The sequence below is a fragment of the Sorex araneus genome, chromosome X (genome assembly GCF_027595985.1).
Source record: "Sorex araneus isolate mSorAra2 chromosome X, mSorAra2.pri, whole genome shotgun sequence".
NCBI classification, from domain to species: Eukaryota; Metazoa; Chordata; class Mammalia; order Eulipotyphla; family Soricidae; genus Sorex; species Sorex araneus.
In genome coordinates this window covers 236017394-236042752 of record NC_073313.1, presented here as the reverse complement: position 1 = coordinate 236042752, position 25359 = coordinate 236017394, and the positions used below count along the sequence as shown (strand labels likewise).

General features: G+C 38.9%; 1 protein-coding gene across 27 annotated transcripts in view; it reads right to left on the bottom strand.

Annotated features, from left to right (window-relative positions):
* Window positions 1-792: 792 nt before the first annotated feature.
* Window positions 793-25359, bottom strand: part of ABI2 (abl interactor 2) — a 112190-nt gene continuing 87623 nt past the window's right edge. For 14 of the 27 annotated variants that reach the window (XM_055119885.1, XM_055119882.1, XM_055119883.1 and 11 more), the window contains 3 exons: window positions 22686-22772; window positions 14311-14484; window positions 793-5504 (listed from right to left, as the gene is read on the bottom strand). In XM_055119885.1, the coding sequence (XP_054975860.1) occupies window positions 5329-5504; window positions 14311-14484; window positions 22686-22772 (437 nt within the window). In that variant the 3' untranslated portion in view covers window positions 793-5328. The remainder of the gene's footprint in view (window positions 5505-14310; window positions 14485-22685; window positions 22773-25359) is intronic. The other 13 variants (XM_055119892.1, XM_055119893.1, XM_055119891.1 and 10 more) reach the window with 1 other exon arrangement.

Here is a 25359-nt window from a genome sequence, read left to right as displayed (position 1 = left end):
TGTGCTTTAATTATACCCCTGACAATCTGGCATTTAGTAAATACCCATCCTTTAAGTTTTTTTATATTACCTATTTATATGGGCGGGGGCGGGAGCGGGAGTGATAGCACAGCGGTAGGCGTTTGCCTTGCATGCAGCTGACCGGGGTTCAATTCCTCCGCCCCTCTTGGAGAGCCCAGTAAGCTACCGAGAGTATCTAGCCCACAAGGCAGAGCCTGGCAAGCTACCCAAGGTGTATCCGATATGCCAAACACAGTAGCAACAAATCTCACAATGGAGACGTTACTGGTGCCCACTCGAGCAAATCGATGAGCAACGGGATGACAGTGACAGTTTTGACTGGATAGATAGCACAGCGGGTAGGGCATTTGCCTTGCAAAATTGACCCGGGTTCAATTCCGCAAGCTACCGAGAGTATCTCACCCGCATGGCAGAGCCTGGCAAGCTACCCGTGGTGTATTCGATATGCCAAAAACAGTAACAAGTCTCACAATGGAGATGTTACTGTGTCCATTCAAGCAAATCGATGAACAACAGGGTGACAGTGCGACCTATTTATATATGTAATTTTTAAAGTTTTTTATATTACAAGAATTACCTGTGGATAAGAGAAAGCACTCACCAGGCTGGAGCACATACTTTGCAAACAGGACACCCAGGATTCAGGCCCCCAGCACTGCCAGGTATGGCCAAAAAAAATTATCATCTCCACAGAAATAAGCCTACACTTAAACTTAACATCTTACAAAATGCTGTCATTTGTAGATAAATAACTCACAAGACACTTTCACAGATTTTTGTGAAGTTTTATTTAGGTCAAGTTCTTAGTACACTGCAACAATTCCAAATACAATTTCAAAATTAAAATTGAAAAGTGGATGCTCCCCCCACTCATCTGGAGGTTGTTTAATGGCACACACAAGTAACATTACTGGCAATGAACTGCTCCCTCAAGTTTTCTGAATGGTTTTTATTTGACTTGTAGCACTAACCCTCCCTCTTTTGGGAGCTGAAAGTACAACTGGCCAGATCACAACTGTTTATTATTTTTTTGTAAACCATTTTGTTAAGAAAAAAGATGCATGGACACAAAACATGATAAAAACTGCTTTTCCATAGAATTCTGAAGTTGCAAAAAACATTTCCATTATAATGTGAAAATAAGCTTTTTGTTTTTTTGTTTTCTTTTTTTACAAAAGAACCAAGATATTTAGCAAGGATCATTTATACACAGCTAGGCCCTGTCATTTCATTTGTCAATTTACTTTTTATAAGAATGAGATTCTTAAGAGATAGGAACAAAGATCAGCATAAATGAAAAACTTAATGAATGAGCACAATGATGCTTCTGTTTAAGACCTGTTTTATAAGGCTCTCTCAAATAAGGCTGATGCTGTGCTTATACCAGTGCTGAAAGAATATCACATGTTTTTGCTTCATACACCTTATGGAAAAGACCACCTGTATTGGTTGTGGGTTTATAATGGTTTAAATTTTTTTTGTTTTCACTAAGGTTGCACTTAATACACTCCTTTAAAGTCTGAATACTCTTGTACATATCAGAATATGGCACCTCTTTTCAAGTATCCTGAAGACATCCTGAAGACATCAAATAGAATTCTTTATTCACATAGCACATTCAGTTAAGACAGCTGAAGAAAGGGTATACAGTGTGGTGCTCAGTCAGAACACCACTATTAAGTAGCTGCTATCTGAAACAAAACATCTTTTACCAGTGAAATGAGACTGAAGTAAAAACACTTTGTTTTCTTTTGGGCCTACATCCAGTGGTACTCATGTGGTGCCAGGTATTGAACCAGTCCTGCATATGCTCAATCAACTGAGCTATCTCTCTGGCCCTGAACTAAAATTTCTAAAAAAATGCCTTCTATCTTTAAAATTCTAGTAAATCAAGTAAGGGAAACCATTTCACACAATCAGGAATTGCTGGCTAAAGAAACTCAGAATTAAATAAATGGGAACTGCTTCAGGTCCCCATCAAACCCTCTTTGATCACAAAGGGACCAAGGTGGACTTCAGAACATGCCATGCTCTCTCCACCAAGAAATGGTAATAAATAACAGTTTCTAATGCACAAAGGTCACCTGCTAAGAGAAAATGAACACCAAAAGGTCAAGGTGAGCTTATCATTTTGATGTGCTCAAACAGAAAAACCAACCCCCCCTCTTTTTTGAGGGGGAGGGGCAGCAGCACAGTTTGGGCCACACCTGGGATTGCTCAAGGGTAATTCCTGGCTCTGTGCTTGGTGTGACTCCTTGTGGTATTCGGAGCAGCATATGCACTGCCAGGGATCTGAACCCGCGTCAGCTATGTGCAAGGTAAGTGCCTTACCCTGCACTATCTCTCCACCCCAGAAAAAAATGAATTAAAATAAGATTGCTCTGGGGCAACCTACACTACAAACATCTCTTAAAGATGCATTTAAAAATTCTAATGTGGTAATAATAGCAAGAGGGGGAAAGAAAGGTAAGAATGAAAATATCTTACCTAATACAGCAAACAGCAGGCCCTTGCTAACACTCGGGTAGGAAAAGCAGATGCCTTTGAGGGAGAGAGAAAGCAAGTAGCCAAAGGATGGGAAATAGTGGAAAAGAGCGCTCTTAAAAATTCATGTTTATTTCAAACAGACTGAATTCCTTGGTTAGAATTTGACACTTTTTCCCCTTTTTACTGCCTTGGCCATAGGTCAATGACATTTTAATTCAAGTACCCATAGCCTTCCTAGTTATAAAAAAAAAAAAAAAAAACCTCAAAATCGAACTTTTGTCAAAAGTCAAAAGGGACTGGACACAAGTCCAAAAATACCCTAAATACTTGAAAGAAAAAAGACCTCCTTGCCCTTTACATTCTCTATATCCTGATAAAATTGTTGCTTACTAGTCAGCAGATTTTGACTTTAATTTCTTTGCCATACTATTATGTAGCGTGTAAGATTTCTGCATTCTTTTGGAATTTCTACTTCCAGTCACATTTAGTTAACAAAAATGGGGTAAACTTACAATAAAACATGAAAATACTACCCTCACAGACTATTAATAGCATGCAATCTATGAAATATTACATACATTAAAAGTCTCCAATTACTATAGGCCTGGCCCATCATTATTACACAGTATCCTTCCAAGACATCATACAGAATTAAAAACTGTACAAAAATGTAAAATATGCAGAAAACCCAGTAGGTGTTTTTGTAACAAATTATGCACACCCAAATTGGCTGACCCTGGGTTCCCCCCTTGCTGCAGGTGTTAAGGCCTTCACCAGTGTTTTCTGAATTTCCCCATCCCACAGGGGTCCAACAAGCTGACTGCTACCTACATTTTGCACAGTTGTCTTCTCTGTTAGGAGGGTGAGCTGTGGGAATTATGTTGGATTTCCAACTATAATAGTCCATTAAATTTTTTAAATGAAACAAAGTATCAGAATGCCTTACTTCAAAACATTTTCCCTAGTGATATACTAAGAAAAACAAACTATCCAAGTAAGGTCTAGGTTCAGAACATCCAGGGCCATTACTCTGAAGGAAAACAGTAATGTATGAGTTCCAGATGACCTAACAAAAGCAGCAGAACATGTACTGAACAAGTGGATGAAAACTAAACTAAAAAGTGTTGAAATCTAAAAAGTAAAACAACTTGCAATGTGTGTGAAAAATAACCAAGAAACATGTAACTTTATAACAATAACAAAAATCCTGATAAAGGAACTCTGTATCTGGGTTGCACTCAATGGTGAAGTTTTGTGCTCTGCTAACAGTCACAAGTGAATGGTAACATGTTGTCTGTACCATCTGAGTCCCTCAGACACTACTAGTTCTTTTCTCAATCAAGTTCCTCTAACTGCACCATCATGTTCACTACTCGGGGGAATTGGGTCAGACCAAGTACCTCGCAGTGATATTCAAACCAGGGTCTATCGCACACAAGAAAGTGCCTTTACTCCTGCACTACCTCTCCAGGCCTCTCTCTCCCTGAGTAGACTAGGACTTGAAAGATCATGAGTTGGATCCTCACTGCAGCATCATCTGCTGACCCTTCTGGAATTTAATATTATGCTGACTACTGAGATGATTAAAGCCAATTTTCCTAACAAACTCCATTGAAACTGAAACTATAATGCACAAATAGAAAACTACTGTCATTTCCCTCAACGTTTTATCTTTTATATGGTTAGATAAGTATTTGGCTTTATCCCATTTGTTCCATTACATTATTCTTTAGATACAAATTTCTACCAAGAGCAGCTCCTTCAGAGGCCAATTACACAAAATTAGGAGAATTCTGTTCCAGAACTGAGTAAACAATGCAGCAGCAGCTAACACTGGCCATTTAAATGTTCAGAAAGCACAGTAACAAGCCTCCTATTCCAAGTGACAAAAGACATTGTGAAATTTTTCCCAAAAAAGAATGTTTTAAAATGAAAAAAAAAAATTAAATAGTCTGACCTCCTCAGAACAGCACCTATGACAAGGGTTCAGGACACCAACTGAGCTGTGGTATATTTCTACAGCTCAGTCTCTTGAGAACCTTAGGAACATTCCTGTCTAGTTTCGCATGCCTGCTGAAGCAGATGAGCTAGCCTACTGCTCTTCACACCTGGGCACGATGGCCACGAGTGGCAATGCAGATTCATGCAGCAGAGCACATTAAAAATGATCACCCTCAGAATGTGTGGAAACTCGAATTTCATCAACCTTATACTACAAATTGAGAAACATGAAGGGATGCAAGTCAGTTCAGCATTAACTCATGTGGTGTACCCAAGTGCTGACAGAATGCAGTTTTATAGTGCTAAAGAGGAAAGAAGCCATCTGAAACAATTCTAAAAATGGTTAGGTATAATATTGAAATATCGGTTCACTCCTCATACAGCGGACGAAATTGGGGCTAGGGTACACACTTGACCATGAGGCTATCCCTCAGCACAGGCACCGAAGAATATCCAATGCCACAGAGTCTGCAGGAGGAGAATTCCTTAGGATACACAGTATTCCTGAGAAAGATCCCAGATGTTTTTCTGAATTAGTCTTAACCTGGTTTATTTTTACATAGTTATGCTGTGATAGCTCTGACATGTCCAAAAATGGTCACTTTATTTCAATCCAGACAGCTCAGCATAGTACAGATGATGGCAGCAAGATCCATTTATTTTAATTCAGCTTGCTTTTTTTGTTTGTTTGTTTAATACTGGGGGATAAACAAAACTAAGTAGTTTTTATCACTGTCCTTCATTCATTTCACTGGAGGGAAATCTCCAGGGCCTTTTGCTCTAGGAAAACAACCCAGGGAAACAACCCAGCTGAGAGCTTTACTCAGAATAATGCATGATGGATTCAACATAATTCCCAGGAAAGAGCCCAGTCACTCCATTCATAACTCCCTCATACCAACCATCGTCATTCTTCTTAATGACATAAATAATGGCGCCTTCCTGAAATGACAGCTCATCTTCCTTGTCTTTTGTATAATCATAAATTGCCACAACTAGGAGGAAAAAAAAATAGTAAGTTAAAGAGGAGAAAAACATTCCAAGAAAGCACCAGATAAACAGCAATACTTTACCAACATTTCCAGCACTAAAAACAGTGATCTTCTAAGTACAGGCCAAAAAACCTTTAATTACCCCTTTGTTTAATGCAAACCAAATCATGCAACAAAACAAAACAAAATGTTATCTCTAATATCCTATGCAACAGAATCTCATATTACTGGAAGATGTTAGGTTGAAAACAGCGTAAGTGGTGAAAACATAACGGTTAATGTAACAACCTTCCTTAACCTATGAGAGGGGTTGGAGCTATAGTACAGTGGGTAGGACATTTTTCTTGCATGTGGTCAAGCCACATTCAATCCCTGGCATCCCATATGGTCTTCTGAGCGCCATCAGGAGTGATTTCTGAGCAGAGCCAGGTATGGCCCAACCCCACAACCAAAAGAGATACAAAATCTTGGATTTTTTTTAACTGAACTTCCATTGAAGCATCATGTGTAAAAACATCTCTCTTTAAACATTAAAATTATGCTAATGCAATAAGCAAGTAAGAAAATGAGACCAAAAGAACAGCAGAGTTATGACTCCTTTCTTACACTTTCTGGAGTCTGCTCATAAGTAGAATGGTTGAGTTCCTGCAAGCTGTATATGTGAATGAAAGGCATCTACTAGCTATATCCTTTTAAAATATATGCCATATTATGCAACCAATTTAACATAACCATAAGAGACTGTGTCAAAAAACCAAGCTCCTGCTCTTCTGTGATTTTTCAATGCTTAATTTGGGAGCTTTCAGTGATATCTGGTATTACCTCAGGTCAATATGTATTATATCTCCCTAAACAGTTCAGTTAAACTAACATATATATCTTACAGCTTACTCAAGATACACATTTGAAGGTTTATCTTTTTATAAAATAATCCTCTTTTTAAATTTCATTCAAGAAATCCCCTAGGGGGCTGGAGTGATAGCACAGCGGGTAGGGCATTTGCCTTCCACGCAGGCGACCCGGGTTTGATTCCCAGCATCCCATATGGTCCCCTGAGCACCGCCAGGAGTAATTCCTGAGTGCAGAGCCAGGAGTGACCCCTGTGCATTGCCAGGTGTGACCCAAAAAGCAAAAAATTAAAAAAAAAAAAATCTCCTAGGGCTAGAGAGAGTTCAGTGGGCTGAGTGCATACTTCACATTCAGAAGGCCCACTTTCAAGCCCCAGAAGAATATGACCTCCAAGAACGATCCTTCGGCAGCGCCAGATTAAGTAACATGAGTATACCCAAGTGCGAAATCTGCCCCCGCCAGCCCCCCAGCCCGAAACTCTTTTTATAAAAATATATCTCCATCTACCAGCAAGGTGGGTGCAACAGGTATGGTGGAGGGTTTACTGGTATTTAGGCGATGGGTATGATATGATATACATTTTAAGGGGTTTAAATATGTATCTATAATATTCAGTTTTGTAAACTAATGTTACCTCAGACTGAAAGAAAAATTATTTTTACATTGAAAAACTTCCATCTGGGGCCAGGAATGTGGCTCAAGTGGTAAAGTACAGGCCTTTCATGTGTATCTGAGACCTTAGGTTTGATCCCAAGTATTCTGGGTTCCAGAGCAAATACAGGTGTGCACCCCCAACATACACACAAAATAAGTACCATCAACATATTATTCAGAAAAGACTTGGTCATTTCTCATGCAATCATAATCCTCATATAAGAAACACTCTAAAATACAGACTTTTGAAATATAGTGCAACCTGCCCATCTCTGGCCTGCTCTCTTTTTGTGTATGCGGGGGTTGGGGGGACATAGGGAGGACTGGTTTGGGGGGCCACACCTGGCTGTGCTCAGGGCTTACTCTTGGGTTTGCACTCAGAGATTACTTCTGACACGGCTTGGCGAACCATTTGGGGTACCAAGCATCAAACCCAGTCAGTTTCTTGCAAGGCAAACACTGTCCCTGCCCTACTATCTCTCGACCCTGATTGGCCGGCCTGCTTTCTTAAATTCTGAGTATCTACCAATGTAGTGATTCATTAGAAATGCCAAAAATACTTCAGGAGGGGTCCAGGCAAAGTTTAATGACAACTTCTCAAAATCCAATCAAATATTTAAATGCAAATATGATGATACACAAGTTCATTGATTAAGAAAATATAAAATATTTAATATTTCGATCCCATTTTCAGCATTTTTTAAAAAGTTGATAATTTTTTATGTTTATAAAACTGTACACCTACTGAGAAATGATTCTGAAGAGAATAGTCCCAATGTCTGTCAATTTACCTCCTAAAACTCAATTTAAAGCCCTCTTTTCCACCACTATGGTCACTGTTTGCCCTGATGTCAGTGCTGAAGTATTTAACCTGGTTATACATATCACGGGGGCTGCTTAAAGATTTTAAGGTATGAGTAACTGAGGTGTATGAGGGAGGACTGATAACTTTATACAGACTTTAGATTCTCAATTTTTACAAATACTGCTGCTTCAAACTGATCTTTGAGATGTTTTTTTTTTTTAAACACCCAATTGTACATAGTGGAATCTCATCTTTAGATAAACATCAATCATCAAAATCTGTATTTTCTATTTATCTTTCACCTAATTTGTCTTTTGGAGGGGAAGAGAGGTAAGATCGGGGTTTGGACCACACCTAGTGACATTCAGCTCAGTGTATAGGGGATAATGCAGTGCCCAGTATTCTGGGTATCCAACATGCAAAGTATGTGCTTCAGTCCCTTGAGTTATCACCTGGACCGCACTTTCTCCTATTTTAATGGAAGTATTATTGCACACTGTTTTTTAAAGTACAAAACATCTCTGAGTGGAAAAGTGATATCACACAGGCCTGGTAATATCATTATTCACAAAAGGTTATGACAACCAATTTAATGCCCCCAAACTCGCTATCCTAAATGAAACTGATGAGGTCTTAGAATTATACAAACTCCCAAGATTGAACCAGAAGGAAACATAGAAGTTTGGCTAGACCTATCTTAAGTAAAGAAATTGAAACTTTTAAAATTTCCCTAAGAACAAAAGTTCAGGTTCAGATGAATTCACTAATAAGGTCTACCAAAATTTCAAATAAGACTTAGTGCCAATACTCAAGATCTTCCAAAATATTGATAAAACAGAAATACTCATAAATAGTTTCTATGAAGCCAATATTATACTGATACCAAAAACAGACAATACTAGGAAAATTATAGATCAATATCTCTGATGCACAGCAATGAAAGATCCTCAATAAAATTCTAGTGAACCATATCCAGCGATACATCAAAAGGATTATACACCATGATCTAGTGGGATTTATCCCAAGGATGCAAGGATGGTTCATATTAACACAAATCAATAACATACCATATCAAGAAAAAAATACAAATCATATGGTCATACCAACTGACACAGAGCTGGCTTTAGAAAAGATCCAAAATCTACTTATGATTTTGAAAAAAATCCAAACCTCAAAGAGAAAACAGGAGGTAAGACATATTTCTCTTCTTAGTGGCTACTTCTGGTTGATACTGATTAATGGTCCTTTAAGCACTGCCAAGGGTGACTCCTATGCACAGAGCTAGAGACTGCCCATGGGTATCTCTGGGTGCGGACCCCAAAAAAGCGACTGCTAGAATTTTTACTGAGACTGCATCTAATATATTAATAAATTTGGAGAAATTTCTGACTCAACAATATGTCTGTGTGAATCATATATATAATGCCTTAAGTATGTGTGCATCATATATAAGGCCTTATATGTGTGTGTGCACGCGTATATGTGTATATGTACACATAATATTCATATTAAAGCCTTTATTAAAATACCAATGTGCTTTTAACATACTAATTTACAAATGTATTATTAAATTTACACTTATCTCTTCTTTTGGAGGGAACTCCCCAACAGTGCTTTATGGGGCCATTCCTAGAGATACATGGCCTGGCAATGCAGGTATAATGATTCACTGCTGCTCAAGTACAGTGATGATGCTGGGAATCATGTCCTTCCTGGCAGTATTCAGCTCATGATACAATGCCAGGGATCAAACTTGGGGCCTTGTGCATATAAGACATACTCCAGCAGCTGAGCCATATTCCTAGCACAATATTTAATATTTTTGTTATTTCAAAAGATGGTTTTAGAAATCCAATCTCCAATTGTTTGTTAACTAGTATACAAAAGTACTTAATTCTGTACACTGACTTTTGTAACTTGCACTTTTGGTAAACTCACATTTAAGTTCTACTAGATTCTGTGTAGTAAATTTCTTAAGATTATTTACATACGAGATCATACAATGAATACCATGTATCTGCTGTCCTGTTTGAGGTTTTCCCCCATTATGAATAGTTACTGTATGTTACATTGGATAGATTCTGTACTTTTTGGGGTTTTTTTGAGGTCACACCCAGCAGTGTTCAGCACTTACTCTTGACTCTGAGCTCAGTGATCACTCCTGGTGAAGCTTGGAGAACTATATGGGAAACTGAGGACCAAACCCAGGTTAGCCACATCCAAGAAAGTGCTCTATTTATTAGTACTATTACTCTGGCTCTTTTATCTTTATTTTAAAAGTATGTTTTGGCAAGGTATGGGGCTCAGTGACAAAGCTCATGCCCTGCATACATGAGACCTAGATCTGACACCTGGCACTGCTAAAGAAAATACTTTTTTCTCATGTTTATGCTTTCCTTTACCTTTCTAAACCATATGTGGCATTCATAACAGCTATAAAAACACCCTAGTAAAGTAATTGTCTTTTTCAGTTCTAGGTCAATTTCTATTACAAAGTTCAATTTCTATAAACAAAGTTTCTTTTTTTATAGCTATATTTTCTTGCTTTTCTCATGTCTTATAATTTTTTAATTGAATGCAAAGTATTGAACCTTCCTTGTTTATTTTATTTATTTATTTATTTATTTATTGCTTTTTGGGTCCTACCCAGCGATGCACAGGGGTTACTCCTGGCTCTGCACTCAAAAATTACTCCTGGCAGTGCGCGAGGGACCACATGGGATGCTGGGAATCAATCCCGGGTCAGCCGCATGCATGGCAAATGCCCATCCCGCTGTGCTATCACTCCAGCCCTCCCCCCCCTTTTTTTTTAAATTTTATTTATTTATTTAGGAACCTTCCTTGTGAATTTAGGAAGGGAGACGAAGCTTCTCCCAAGCAGGGAACCTAGGACTACTCCCAGTGATACTTAACTCAGCTGTGTGTATGTGTGTGGGTCTGAAAATGTGGCGCTGCTTGAGGCTGATGGTGTGAAACTGCCAGGGCCACAGCTGTAGGTGTTCAGGGGTCTACCAAGGCTATATTTGGCAGTGCTCAGTGAATCTTCCAGTACTGTTATTGAACTTGGGTCCTCTGCATGCAAAGCATACACTCCAGTCACTTAAGGTTATCTCTGGCCCAAAATCTTACTTATTGATGAATTTTGTTTGAGGAAGTAAAATTTTTCAGGAAGTAAAATTTGGTGAATTTTACTTTTTGATGGACTTTGTTGAGTTCTGTGAATGGTGTTGGAATTTGTTCTAGAGGTGACTTAAGAGGCCTGAAATTGTTTGGATGCTCTTAAGGTCTGCATTTAAGTGGTTAAGGGATGTCCAGAGTAACCCTTAGTTTAAAGCTAATAATGTGACCCATCTACTACAGGGAAAGACTTCTGAGGACTTTTCTTAAAAACCCTGTGTAGTTTTTTGGAAACTACACAGTTTGGACATTGGACACAGTTTGGACTGAAAGGACATTGGGTTTGTCCTTTCAGCCTTGACGCAGGGAACTTAGGTTTCTCAGATTACACCCATCACAGTGCTCCCTATCACTCCCATTCCCCTGTTTATCTGTAATCTCTTCTCTGCACCCTCCTTCCCAACCAGTTAATCACCTTTTACCTAATCAGATTCTATTAGCTTGTAAGATCAAATCCTTCTAAGGACACTGAACTTGTAAATTATGTCTTTTGCATAGTTTGCCTTAAAACAATGTCCTTTCTATATGGACACAGAAAGACAGTTATTATTATGGTTTGTAACTTGGGAGTTGATTGACTCTGAATAATATTTACTCCTGGAGTCTGCTTTCTCAATTCAGTTGCCCTTAGTTCCTAGTACCCCTAGCATTCCAACAAGGGACGGAGTGGACCCAGGGCAAGCTGTGAGCTACCCTGGAATCGAAATGGGCCAGGCCAAAGCACCACAATACTCAACTATAAGTTGAGAGCATGGTCATAGACAAATGCTGTCATGATCCAAAAGTAACGACAAGATTAGGACCCTGCTGGGATTAGGAAGACTAACCTGGCCTGAGGACTGTGGTCTGGAATATATAGTCCTCAGAAAGAACCAAACTTTAAGTCTGATATATCTCTTACTATGCTCATACAGAATGACACTGCTAGAAATATCAGAAGTAAATTTACTATAACCATTTAAGTGTATTACTAGTTGAGGAAAGAAGAAAGCAACACACCCTGGATGGGATCCTGCCCTTAAGCGGATCTCCTAGTAATCTGGAGTAATCTCTTTAAATGAGATTTTATCCTTGAGTTAATCTCCTGGAGGAGTGGCCTTACCTCTCTTTGTTGATCTGTTAATGTTCAACCCCACCTTTGTATCACCACCCTATGTGATTGCTATATAGGGTGAGTGAGATGGGGAACATAAAGATCGGAAGAGAGATCAGCAGAGAGATCGGAAGAGACCAGAGGAGAAACAACAGAGACAGAGAGATCGGAAGAAACCAGATGAGAGACTACAAAAAAGAGAGTCAGATAGAGGGACAAACAGAAGAGAGCACAGTGGCACACACAGAAGCAGAGCACAAAGGAGGAGATAGGGAGAGAAGGGAGAGCTAGCCAGAGGAGGCAGAAAAAGAGTCAGGGAGTCATCAGTGTGAGAAGCAGTCAGAGTCAGAATACAGAGGGTCAGAGTCAGGATCCAGGGAAGAAGAAGCAGAGAACAGAAAGAAGAGTCAGAATCCAGAAAGTCAGAGCAAATCAGAGTCAGAATTTGAGGATCTGGGAATCTAGGAATGAGGGGCTAGGAAGGAAGAGTTTGTGAGATGGGAGAGACTAGAGATTGAATAAACGACAACTAATCAGCAACCAGCTTGGTCCTGGTCAGCCTGCCCACCACCAACAGCCATCCCAATCTGGTCCATACACAGCGGCTCGAGAGCACCAAACGCGAGCGGCGAGAGAGAGCTGCCCCGAGAGCCCGAGAACAACACACCCGCAAACATCACCTTTCGGCACCCGTGCACTTGTATTTTTTACACTGATAGATCTTTTGTTCTGTACCAGGTTTGAGAACATAAACTGCTTCCAGTCTTTCGCTCTAAAAACTTATCTGCTTGCTTCTTTCTGTGACTCTTTCTCCACATGCAGTAAAGACTCAAGGAGCAAACCTTCCCATAGACTTATTGACATCTGTCATTGCATAATATCCCAAAATTCTGATCTCTATCCTTCTATATCAGAGCCCCAAGGTCTATTTGGGTTCTACCGTCTTTCACTGTAGCCTCAAAACTGCCTCAAATTCGAAATAATCAAATTTATTTGATTTCCCTCTCCAAGGTCACAATCAAAATCATCCTCTTATGTCAAGTTCGATAGTCACTATTATTTTTGTGGATTTGTAACTATTTGGAAAGGAGGGTAAGTCTGATTATTGAAACTTTTTTCAAAGCTGATTTAGTCTTTAAAAAGTATCATGTCAGGTTAGCTGACAGAGTAAAAGGCATTAAAAGAAGTGCCTAATATTACTTTAATGATGCCTTTACTCTGATAGAAGATTTCATATGAGGATACTCAAACTAAGTGTCTGTAAGAGATGCCATGAAATATCGCTTAAAGAACAGAGGTTTGGGGCTGGAGCAATAGCACAGCGGGTAGGGCGTTTGCCTTGCACGAGGCCGACCCCGGTTCTAATCCCAGCATCCCATATGGTCCCCTGAGCACCGCCAGGGGTAATTCCTGAGTGAAGAGCCAGGAGTAACCCCTGTGCATCACCGGGTGTGACCCAAAAACCAAAAAAAAAAAAAAAAAAAAAAAAAAACCAAGAACAGAGGTTAGTAAAATTAAAATTAACTAATAAATTGCCAAAATCATCCTCATCCTTATGCATTCCAAAATATTGCCCCCCCTCTTCTGGATTTTTGGGCCAGAAGTGCTCAGGACTTACTCCTTGCTCTGTGCTCAGGAATCATTCCTGGTGATGTTGCAGAGGAGGGTTCTCAGCCACATTCAATGCAAGCACCCCATATGCTTATACTATCTCTCCGGTTAAAGAAAAAACTCTTAAAAAATATTTATCTTATGAAAACCACTCTTGAAAAAACATTTTGAACAGAAATAATGAATCAATTTAAAAAATGTAACAATCACAGAATTTTACAAGTTTGACTGAAAAACCACCAGCTTTGTAAAACTATATAAGAATATGAGTAACAAGGTTTGAGAAATAGTACAGGAGTTATGACCAGGCCTGCCATACAGCTGATCCCAGATAGTCTCCTGAGTGTTGTCGGGTAAAGCCTAAAGCCCCCAAGCACGGCTGGATGTGTCTCTAGAGCACCCGTCCACCCCAGACCACAGAGGCAGCCTGGATAATCCTCGGCACCAAGGCTTGAGAGTTATACATCCTCAAGCCCTCAAATTCGACTGTCAGCCCTAAGCATCACTTGGGAGCCCCAATCTGGCCCACAAAAAATACAAGATTCTTTTTAGTACCAATAACTTTTATTTTCTATGAATAAACTGCATTCCTCTCCTCTTGATAGTCCTGTAACACTCACCCTTTTCCAAGTAAGATCGTGGGGCCCATGGTGGATCCTCTTCAGCATAAGGATCACTATACTCAACCACAGCAGCCTCCTCCTCTTCATAATCTTCTGGGGGTGGTGGCGGTGGGGGCGATTCATCAAAGACTGGTTCTTCCACAGGTGGTGGTGGAGGTGGTGTATCTGAAACTAAGAATATATCAAGCTGATAACAAAAGTACACCACAAACACATGCAAACTTAAGAATTTCCTATCCAAAACATTCATGGTAATTGAACATAATCCAAAATTGAAAAAAAATTTTTTTAACCTTTTAAAATTTGAGCGCGCAAGAGAATCTCCCAACTAAGTAAAATTTCCTAAGTCTCTTAACATTGTTTCTTTCCTTTGGATTAGTGCTAATGGATAGGCAAATACAATCCAGACCAAATATTAATATTAACTGAACCTCTGATAACTGTCTAATACCTGATCTTTTTCAAAAAAAAGAGGTATTATAACATTCTCCAGCATCCCAGTCTATCAAAGGAGGAATGCTTATTAGAAGAAATACTGCATTTTATGATAGGTTAGAATGAGTCCAATGGATAGCCAAATTTTTTAAATCCACCACTTTCCTCTCAATGAATTTTTTTAGTACCATTTCACCAAATTAGCAGGACAGAAACAAGAAACAACTCTAACTTTTTCCATGAATATGTTTGGTTTGGTTTTCATATACATATGTGTATGTACATACATGTATACATGTGTATACACACGTGTGTATACACACATAACACGCATGTACAGTTTTTCAACAATTCAGACAGATCGTGATTCATATTTTCTTTAGGCTGTCACTGTCATCCCGTTGCTCATCGATTTGTTCAAGCAGACACCAGTAAGGTCTCCATTGTGAGACTTGTTACTGTTTTTGACATATGAATACACCTCAGATAGCTTGCCAGGCTCTGCCGTGCAAGCGAGGATACTCTCAGTAGCTTGCCGGGCTTTCTGAGAGAGATGGAGGAATCAAACCCAGGTCGACTGCGTGCAAGGCAAATGCCCAACCGGCTGTGCTATCGCTCCAGCCCTAAATATTCAAAATTATTTTAAATATGTTAGATGTTTTCTTTATAGAAACTTGTTTTCACAACTCAAAGTTATTAATACATATTAATACATAAAAGACTATGTCAATTTAGGGAACCCAAAGCTTTTGAAATACTTGGTACATCAACACCGCTCAACAAAATAAACAATAAAGCTGTGTTTACAAACTACCCAATTTTAATAATTTTTTATGAGTTACCAGTTTTGTTTCTATGAAATTCTCTAAGCAACCCTCTTTATTTTCTGTATTTAATCTAAACCCACTCATTACATCAAATGGATTCTTATGGACCAACTGCTGGTAACTATTAGCCATAAACATATTCTGTCCTATTCCAGTATTTTTCTCCAATGTGTGATGAATTCTACTTATCGATTATTGTACTTTATTAGCTTCAAAAGTTTACTCAGAAATAACTGTTAGTCCAGACAACCACAGGCAAAAGACTGGGCTTAGACCTCGACCTGACACCATGCACAAAAGTCAGATCAAAATGGATTAAAGACCTCAACATAAGACCACAAACCATAAGGTACATTGAAGATAAGGTCGGCAAAACCCTCCACGATATTGAAGATAAAGGTATCTTCAAAAATGATATGCAACCGGCCAACCAAGTGGAAACGATAAACAAATGGGACTACATTAAACTAAAAAGCTTCTGCACCACAAAGATACAGTGACCAGAATACAAAGACAATCTACAGAATGGGAAAGGATATTTACTCAATACCCATCAGATAAAGAGTTGATATCAAGGGTATATAAAGCACTGGTTGAACTCTACAAGAAGAAAACATCCAACCCCATCAGAAAATGGGGCGAAGAAATGAACAGAAACTTTACCAAGGAAGAGATACGAATGGCCAAAAGGCACATGAAAAAGTGCTCTACATCACTAATAATCAGGGAGATGCAGATCAAAACAACCATGAGATACCACCTCACACCACAGAGACTGGCACACATCCAAAAGAACAAAAGCAACCACTGTTGGAGAGGATGTAGGGAGAAAGAGACCCTTCTACACTGCTGATGGGAATGCCGACTGGTTCAGCCCTTTTGGAAAACAATATGGACGACTCTCAAAAAATTAGAAATTGAACTCCCATCTGACCCAGCAATACCACTTCTGGGAATATATCCCAGAGAAGCCAAAAAGTATAGTCGAAATGACATCTGCACTTACATGTTCATCGCAGCACTATTTACAATAACCAGATCTGGAAAAAACCCGAGTACCCTACAACAGATGACTGGTTGAAGAAACTCTGGTACATCTATACAACGGAATACTATGCAGCTGTTAGAAAAAATGAGGTCATGAACTTTGCATATAAGTAGATCAGCATGGAAAGTATCATGCTAAGTGAAATGAGTCAGAAAGAGAGAGACAGACATAGAAAGATTGCACTCATCTGTGGAATATAGAATAACAGAGTAGGAGACTAACACCCAAGAATAGTAGAAATAAGTACCAGGAGGTTGAATCCATGGCTTGGAAGCTGGGCTCACATTCTGGGGAGAGGGCAACTCAGATAGAGAAGGGAACACCAAGTAAAATGTGGTTGAAGGCCACACGGGGGAAGGGTAATGCGTGCTGAATGTAGACTAGAGACTGAACACAATGGCTACTCAAAAACTTTATTGCAAACTACAACACCTAATTAGAGAGAGAGAACAAAAGGGAATAACCTGCCACAGTGGTAGGGTGGGGTGGAGGGAGATGGGATTGGGGAGGTGGGAGGGATGCTGGGTTTATTTGTGGTGGAATATGGGCACTGGTGAAGGGATGGGTTCCCGAACTTTGTATGAGGGAAGCATAAGCACAAAAGTGTATAAATCTGTAAATGTGCCCTCACGGTGATTCACTAATTAAAAATAAATAAATTAATTAAAAAAAAACAACAATGAGATATCATCTCACACCACAGAGACTGGCCCACATCCAAAAAAACAAAAGCAACCAGTGTTGGCGTGAATGTGTGGAGAAAGGGACTCTTCTTCACTGCTGGTGGGAATGCCGATTGGTTCAGCCCTTTTGGAAAACAATATGGGCGATTCTCAAAAAATTAGAAATTGAGCTCCCATTTGACTCAGTAATATCACTCCTGGGAATATATCCCAGAAAGGCAAAAAGGCATAGTAGAAATGACATCTGAATTTCTATGCTCATTGCAGCACTATTTACAATAGCCAAAATCTGGAAAAAAACGGAGTGCCCATAAACAGATGACTGGTTAAAGAAACTTTGGTACATCTACACAATGGAATAATATGCAGCTGTTGGAAAAGATGAAGTCATGAAATTTTCATATAAGTGAATCAACATGGAAAGTATCATGTTGGAGTGAAATGAGTCAGAAAGAAAGAAACAGGCATAGAAAGATTGTACTCATATGTGGAATATAAAGTAGCAGAGAGGTACGAGCTTGCAATGATGCAACTTCTGGCAGAAATTTCTCTGGACCTAGTTACTAAAATACTAAAATGCAGAAATCCAAAACCGCACAGCCGCTATTTTGGCCACATGACCTCATATCTCTTCATTCTCAGCAATGGAAAACAAATTATCAAATGCTTCCTTTCCAGCAGGTCCGACTTTGGGGAGTGGGGGAACTCCAAACAATAATAGAATTTTTGTTGAAATATTGAATGTAATCAAAGTAAAGAGAAAGTAAAGTGAAATTTGTCAGCTAAACAGGTGGGGTTGAGGGATGGGTGGTGGGGGGTGGGGAGAGGTATACTGTGGTTCTTGGTGGTGGAATATGTGCACTGGTGAAGGAATGGGTGTTCGAGCATTGTATAACTGAGACTTAAGCCTGAAAGCCTTGTAACTTTCCACATGGTGATTCAATAAAATAAATTAAAAAAAAAAATCAGGCAACAAAAAATTACTCAAAGATGCTGCCACTGCTTTTCCATTATTATGAGTGACTCAGCTTTAATTAAAGATTAAAAAAAGCTTTAAAATAACCATGGAAATAGCATATGTGGCAGTGCATGTGCCTAGAATGTTTAAGGCCCTTAGTGTGATCCAGGTACCACATGCCTCCTCCCTCCCCTATGAATACCACTGGAAATGGCCTCTATATATGTCTTAAAAGATCTAATTACTAAGTTAATACTTTATAACACATTATTTTGTTTAATCTCTGTAGGATAACACAGCCTCAGGTAGTTTAGGTTTATTGGGTTACTCCCATTACAGTGCTCCTATTCCTCTTTATTTGTAGCTTCTTTCTTAGTGTTCTGTTGACTTGTAAATAATGTTTTTCTCTTCTCCTTGAGTCCTTTGCATAGTTTATTCAGAGCAAGTCCTTTTTGTATGGACACAGGAAGACTTAACAAATGTTATGCTTTTGTAACCTGGGAGTCATTTGACTCTACATGATATTTTCCTTCAGGGCATCTGTTCTCTTGACCTAAGCCTCAGCTGCCCTTACTTCCTAGCATCCCCAAAGCAGGGTCCAGAAAGTGTGGGACAAGAAGGACCCAGGGCAAGCGGTGAGTTGTGTGCTACCCTGGCATCGAGATGGGCCTGGCCAAAGTGCCTAATGCTTAACTATAAGTTAAGAGCTTGATCATGGACAAATGTTGTCATGATCCAAACAGTGATAACCAGATTTGGACCCTGCTAGGGTGAGGAATGATTAATCTGGCCTTAGTGCCATGGTCTGAGCCTGTGGCAAGATGTTGCCAGGAGAGCTGCCTTGCACACCTCAATGTATCTCTTGCTATGTCCATGCAAAAATAACTAGTATTAAGATGTTAATGAGTGTTTGGAATGGAGAGAGGAGAAAAAACCCTTAAGAGGTATTTTGCCTACAGGCAGTCAGGAAGGGCTTTAAAATGCCCCTAGGTTATGTTCCCTTTAAACCTGACAGCCCTCAGGAAAGGCTTTATTATGTTGATTTTGCTACCTGGCTGGGTGTAGCCTAGAAGGCAAGGTGGGAGAGAGAAGGGGGAGGAGAGAGAGAAGCCTGGGAGAGGCAGCAGTTGATCCAGAGAGAGGCCAGAGCGGAGCTAGGAGTGTGGGAGATGAGAAAATGGAAGATTGAATAAACGGTAACTAATCAGCAACTAGCTTGGTCCTCATTCTTCCTTCGCCTTTCCTTGACCACCGGCTGTCCCGATCCAGTCCACACACTGCGGTTCCAGGGCACCGAACGCCGGCGGTGAGACAGAGCCGCCCGGAGAGCCGGCGAGTGCACTCACCCCTTCGGTGAGCCTTAGTTTTTTACAAATCTCTATCTTGGAAAATGGTATTTAAAATCAGTTTATGGATTTAAACTTTTAAATTTTCCAAGATTAAATAGTATGTGATAAAGTAAAAACTTGAATTTAAGTGCCTGTTACCTTTTTGATTTTTTACCTTTTTGGGTCACACCCAGTGATGCACAGGGATTACTCCTGGCTTTGCACTCAGGAATTACTCCTGGCAGTGCTCGTGGGACCATACGGGATGCTGGGAATCGAACACGGGTTGGCCGCGTGCAAGGCAAATGCCCTACCCTCTGTGCTATTGCTCCAGACCCTCCCTCCTCACTTTTTAAATTAAATTGCCGAGAAACATGGTTACAAGCTTTCATGTCTGAGTTACAATCACACAATGATCAAACACCCATCCCACCACCAGTGCACATTCCCCACCACTATCTTCCCACTATACACCCTTTCCTACCCTCCCACTGCCTTCATGGCAGGCAATTTCCCCCAATCTCTATACTTTTGGAATGCCTGTTATCGTAAAAGCTAAACTATTATGGGATGACATATTCACTAAGTTTAAAGTCCTTTTTATTATTATTCTTCAACAAATACCAACCAAAAGCCTATTAGAGCAAGGTATGCTTGCTCAGGGAACAGAGGAGTGAGTGGGCAGCAGTCATGGAAACAGAGACAACCAAACCTGCATACAAGTGCAATCAGTGCTTTAAGTCATTACAGAAAACATAGCAGTGACCAAATCTCTTCCCAAAATCTGAAGGATGAATACAGGATAATGGTCGTGGATTCTGATATTTCATGTCAGATACTAAGAGGGGGGAAAAACTAAAAAAACAAAGGTAAGAAAGCAAGAATCACTGAAAGAACAGAGCAAAGTTTTATAAAGAGGTTTGAGGAAGCTGAAAAAGACTACACAGAATGGGTCTAAAACAGTGTTAACTCTGCCCAAAGAACAATGGGAAGTCATAGAAGAATTTTAAGATAAAATAAAGATAAAGGCTAGGGAAATACCTCAGATGTTGGACGACGGACCTAGCATGTACAAAGCCCTAAGTTCGATCCTTGGCACAACATGACCCCAGCAGTAACTATGGCCCTGGTGGTCCCAAGTACCACCAGCTGCAGAGGCAGAGCTCTACTAGGAGTGGCCTCTATACTACTTATCCCAGTACAACCAATCCAAATAATACTAGATGTCTTACAAACTTAATACAGAGTAATATTTGCTACAGAGTATTTTCAAAATAATGTATTCTAAAAATATGAATATAATTCCCATCAAAAATGTATCTTTTCAAGGTGAATGTGTTAAAGGACACCACTGATTTGAATATATAGGTCTTGCTATGTCTATAAAATCAGCACCACCCTACTTCATACAGTTTCTTATTTTTATACATTTCGTAGGTGTAAAATGTGTATGATTCTGGAAAGTTAAATGAGAAATGATTAGCCCAAAGGCAATCACACTGTAGTAGAGACTGGAAGTATTCACTGAGTACTCTCCCAAAAGCAGAAGTAGAATTTTCAGAAATCTGTAAAAAGAGATACAAAGATACCTGCCGAATAAGACACTAAGCTCTCAGACGAGCCAAATCCCAAGAAAGACTGTGTCATCAAAACTGGTGTAGTCACCTACAGAAGCACCCAAAGGGAGGACTAAAAGTGGCTGCTATGTGTCAGATGCTTTTCTAAGTAGGGAAACAGCCAGTGAACAAAACAGGCAAAAAATCCCTATTTTCGTGGAGTTTACTTTCAAGTATTGGCAATGCCTATTTCTAAAACAGCAAGAAGACCTATCACTATTTAGGAAATTGGAACAGTATTCAAAAGTCTGCCCAAAAACTAAAGTCCAGGACCAGATGGATTCCCTAGTGAATTCTTCCACACGTTTAAAGAGGACCTATTGCCAGTTCTTCTCAAGTTTTTTCCAGGAAATTGATAACACAGAAACAGACCCAGTTTCTATGAGGCACACATCACCCTAATACCAAAAGCAGAGACACCACAAAAAAAGAAAATTACAGGCCAATATCCCTAATGAACACAGATGCGAAGATCCAAAATAAAATATTAGCAAATAGAATCCAATGACTCATCAAAAAGATCATACACCATGACGAAGTGGGATTCATCCCAGGGATGCAAGAATGGTTTAACATTAGCAAATCAATCAACATAATCCATCACATCAAGAAGGTAAAGATTTAAAAAAACATGATTGTATCAATAGCTAGAGAGAAAGTATTTGACAAGATCCAAAACTCTCAGAAAAATGGGAATTGAAGGAACTTTCCTCAATATAGTCAAAACCATCTATCACAAACCACGGCAAGCATTATTCTCAATGGGGAAAAACTAAAAGCCTTCCCTCTAAGATCAGGGACAAGACAAGGATACTCACTCTCACCACTTCTATTCAATATAGTACTGGAAGCACTTGCCATAAAAGGTAGGGAAGAAAAATATATTAAGGGCATCCAGAAAGGAAAAGGAGAAATCAAGCTCTCACTATTTGCAGATGACATGATACTATACTTAGAGAACCCTGACATCTCTACCAAGATACTCATCTGTCAATAAATTTAGCTATCTAATCCTGCATAAATCAAATCAGATCACATATCAACATACATATATTATATATAGAGGCTCCTGGATGATGGACTGGCAATTTAGTCCTGTAGAACCTACCACGGTGTGACCACTGTTTCACTTGGGAAAGATTTTCAAAACCCTAAAACTCCAGTGAGAGGAAATTAAACTATTTTTGGCTTGAGCAACCCGAAGAAAAAGATGGGACAGCTAATACTAAATGAATCTCCTTACTGACATAAAAACTGTCTTATATATAACTTGTTTTTATCTGTATTTGTCTTATCACTACAAACTTTAAGTTATTTAGAAGTAGAGAACTTTGTATCACCCCACTGACTGCTCAGAAAGTGACTTGTTCATAATAATATACGAAGTACCAATGAATGAATGTCTGTGCAGTCAATCATATATAAATGACATTAAGCCTATAATCTGATCTACAGCATAAAGAAGACATAAACTTACTATTTTCTTGGACTCTGGCCACAAATCCCATTAATGGTAACTGGGGAGTTACCTGTAGGATGGAGGGAGGAGGAGGAGCAAGAGATACTGCAAAAACAAAAAAGGTGTGGAGGATAAGGGGTAAGGGCAAGTTACAATAAAAGGAAAGGATAATACAATAAAACAAACATAAGGAGGGAAATGCACAAACATTTCATATGCTAGCTTAAGGATCTTATTTTGAAGAATAATTCATTAATACACAAAACAAAGTAGGGAGGCTGAGTAAGTTTTCAAAAATTACCACAGGAAGCATTTCGCATATGTCAATATACTCTACCACAGAACGGCAAATTGATCTTTTCATACCAATAACATCTCTGAAATACACTTTTGAGATTGTCATGAATAATTCTATTTTCTAAATTCACCTTGTAGGCTACAATTTTAAGTGTTTATCAATAGGAGGAAAAATATCCTAAAAATCCATGTTTTCACTATTTCATAAGGTAAATTAACTATTTTTCATATATCTTTAACATTAACTGACTTCCTTCTAAGTGGCAAGGACTCTACTAGAGGTCAGTGTCAAACCCACTTAGAGTAAGGTTTATGTCATTATAATTCTTCATAAGCACAACTCATGCCACCATAAAAGGCACATTTTCTCTGATCCTACAGAAAAACGCTGGCCTCGTTCCAATCATTCTCTCCTCTCCCTCTGCTTGAAGCACCTGACACTGTGCTCAGCAACAGTAAGTCTTCAACAAATGGTTAATATATATCAATACATACACAAAATACATTTTCAAATTCCCCAAATTAACTCTATAATTAGTTTCCTTCAAAATGAGTATATAGTACACATCTTAAAAATTAAGCATTTTATTAAGCTCAAAATTACATCTAAGATTAATGAAACTGAAAGTCTGAATAATCACTCCCTTTAAAGAGATCACAATCTAATCAGGAACTGAAGACAAAATAATAATCTTAGTTCACTAATATATGTAGTGATTCCCGGAAGGCAGTGGTGATAACATGATGTCGCGGTGGTGGTAATAACAAAAGCTGCATACTGAGAAAACCAATATAGAAATGACCTCTAAAAAGATATGAAAAGGTATTCAACAGCAAACGATAACAAATGACAATTTGATGAGAATTCAAAAGCAAAGGCTTGTAAGAGTAAAACCAGTTCACAGGACCAAATGGCTAATATCAGCACAGACAAAATGTAAAAATCCTGAAAAGCAAAAGGATGTATATGAAATAGGTAAGGAATTTATACATTAGGTAAAAGAGTGCTTATTGGAAAGACTACACTTAAAAGTCACCCATTATTAAATATCTGATTCACCATTTCTTTACTGTTGAAAGTGCAAGTAACTTAGTTTACTTAAACCTAATTCATAAATATGATATCAAATAGTCAATGCAACCCACTTTATCAAATGTCTACAAAGATTTTTTTAAATGCATACCAGAAGCCTAACCCAGGGATCTACGTGTGTAGAAAGCCTGTGAGGGGGGGAAGGGGGGGCTCGCAGGATCAGGAAAACGGTAATAGAAATTAGAAAAAAGTTTTAACAGTGTGAAAAAGAACACTTGGTTAAGTAAACATTTAAAAGCCTATGAAGAGAACAACAGCTGAAAGTAAGTCTCAGGGCTTATTTTAGCCTTCTTACTTTGTAGGTACCTAATATTAGCCACACTGACCTTGGTAGGAAGAACAGGATAGGTAAAGAAATAAGCTGCTGAGCAGGCAAATCACACATGATACAAAAAATGAGATGCATGAAAGTGACTGAAAAAGATATGAGAAATAAAGGAAATTTTAGGTTAAGTTTGTGAGAAAATAGAGAGTTACACATGAATAGCAATCAGCAGAAACAGTTGTGTCACAGGTAAATGCTAAAGAACAGATAAAATAAATTTTAGGTTTAAGAGAGGAATAGTGTACCTTTCTTTAAAAGGCAAATTTCGTTGTTCTCCCTAAAGATGATTTACTTCTAGATAGTAAATCACCAAGTGTCTATTCACACTTAGGAGGCCTTAAAAACTGGTATGTTCATAATATCTGTGTTTCCAAATTTGGGGTACAAGGACACAGTGAACAGAGAAAGTTACAAAGATGAAGGCAACAAAAGGCACAGCAGCAGACAGCAACACAAAAGGAGAGATTAGATCCATGTTTTATTAACAAGATAAAATACTCTTCTGTTAGCACCTGCCTCAAGTTACTCTTTAGTAGGAAATCAGGAAACTTCCTTCATCGTTATTTCTTATTCTAACTTTAAAAATAAACCCTGTTAATGAAAGAGAAGAAAAAGATATTATAAAAGCAGTCCTGCTCACAACTGTGCCTCAGAAAATCAAGTACCTCAGAATCAGCTTAAGTAAAGAGGGGAAAGACCTATACAAAGAAAACCAAGAAACACTACTTTATGAAACAAAAGAGGACATGAGGAAATGGAAACATCACCTGTTCTTGGATTGGAAGGATTACTATCATCAAAATGGTAATATTCTCAAAAGCATTGTATAGATTCAATACAGTTCCTATAAAGATACCTGAATCACTTTTCACAGAAATAGATCAAATGCTCCTGAAATTCATATGGGACAATAACACTCCCCACCCCCCAAACAGCTAAAGTCATCCCTGGGGGGCAAAAAAAAAGGGCAGCACTCT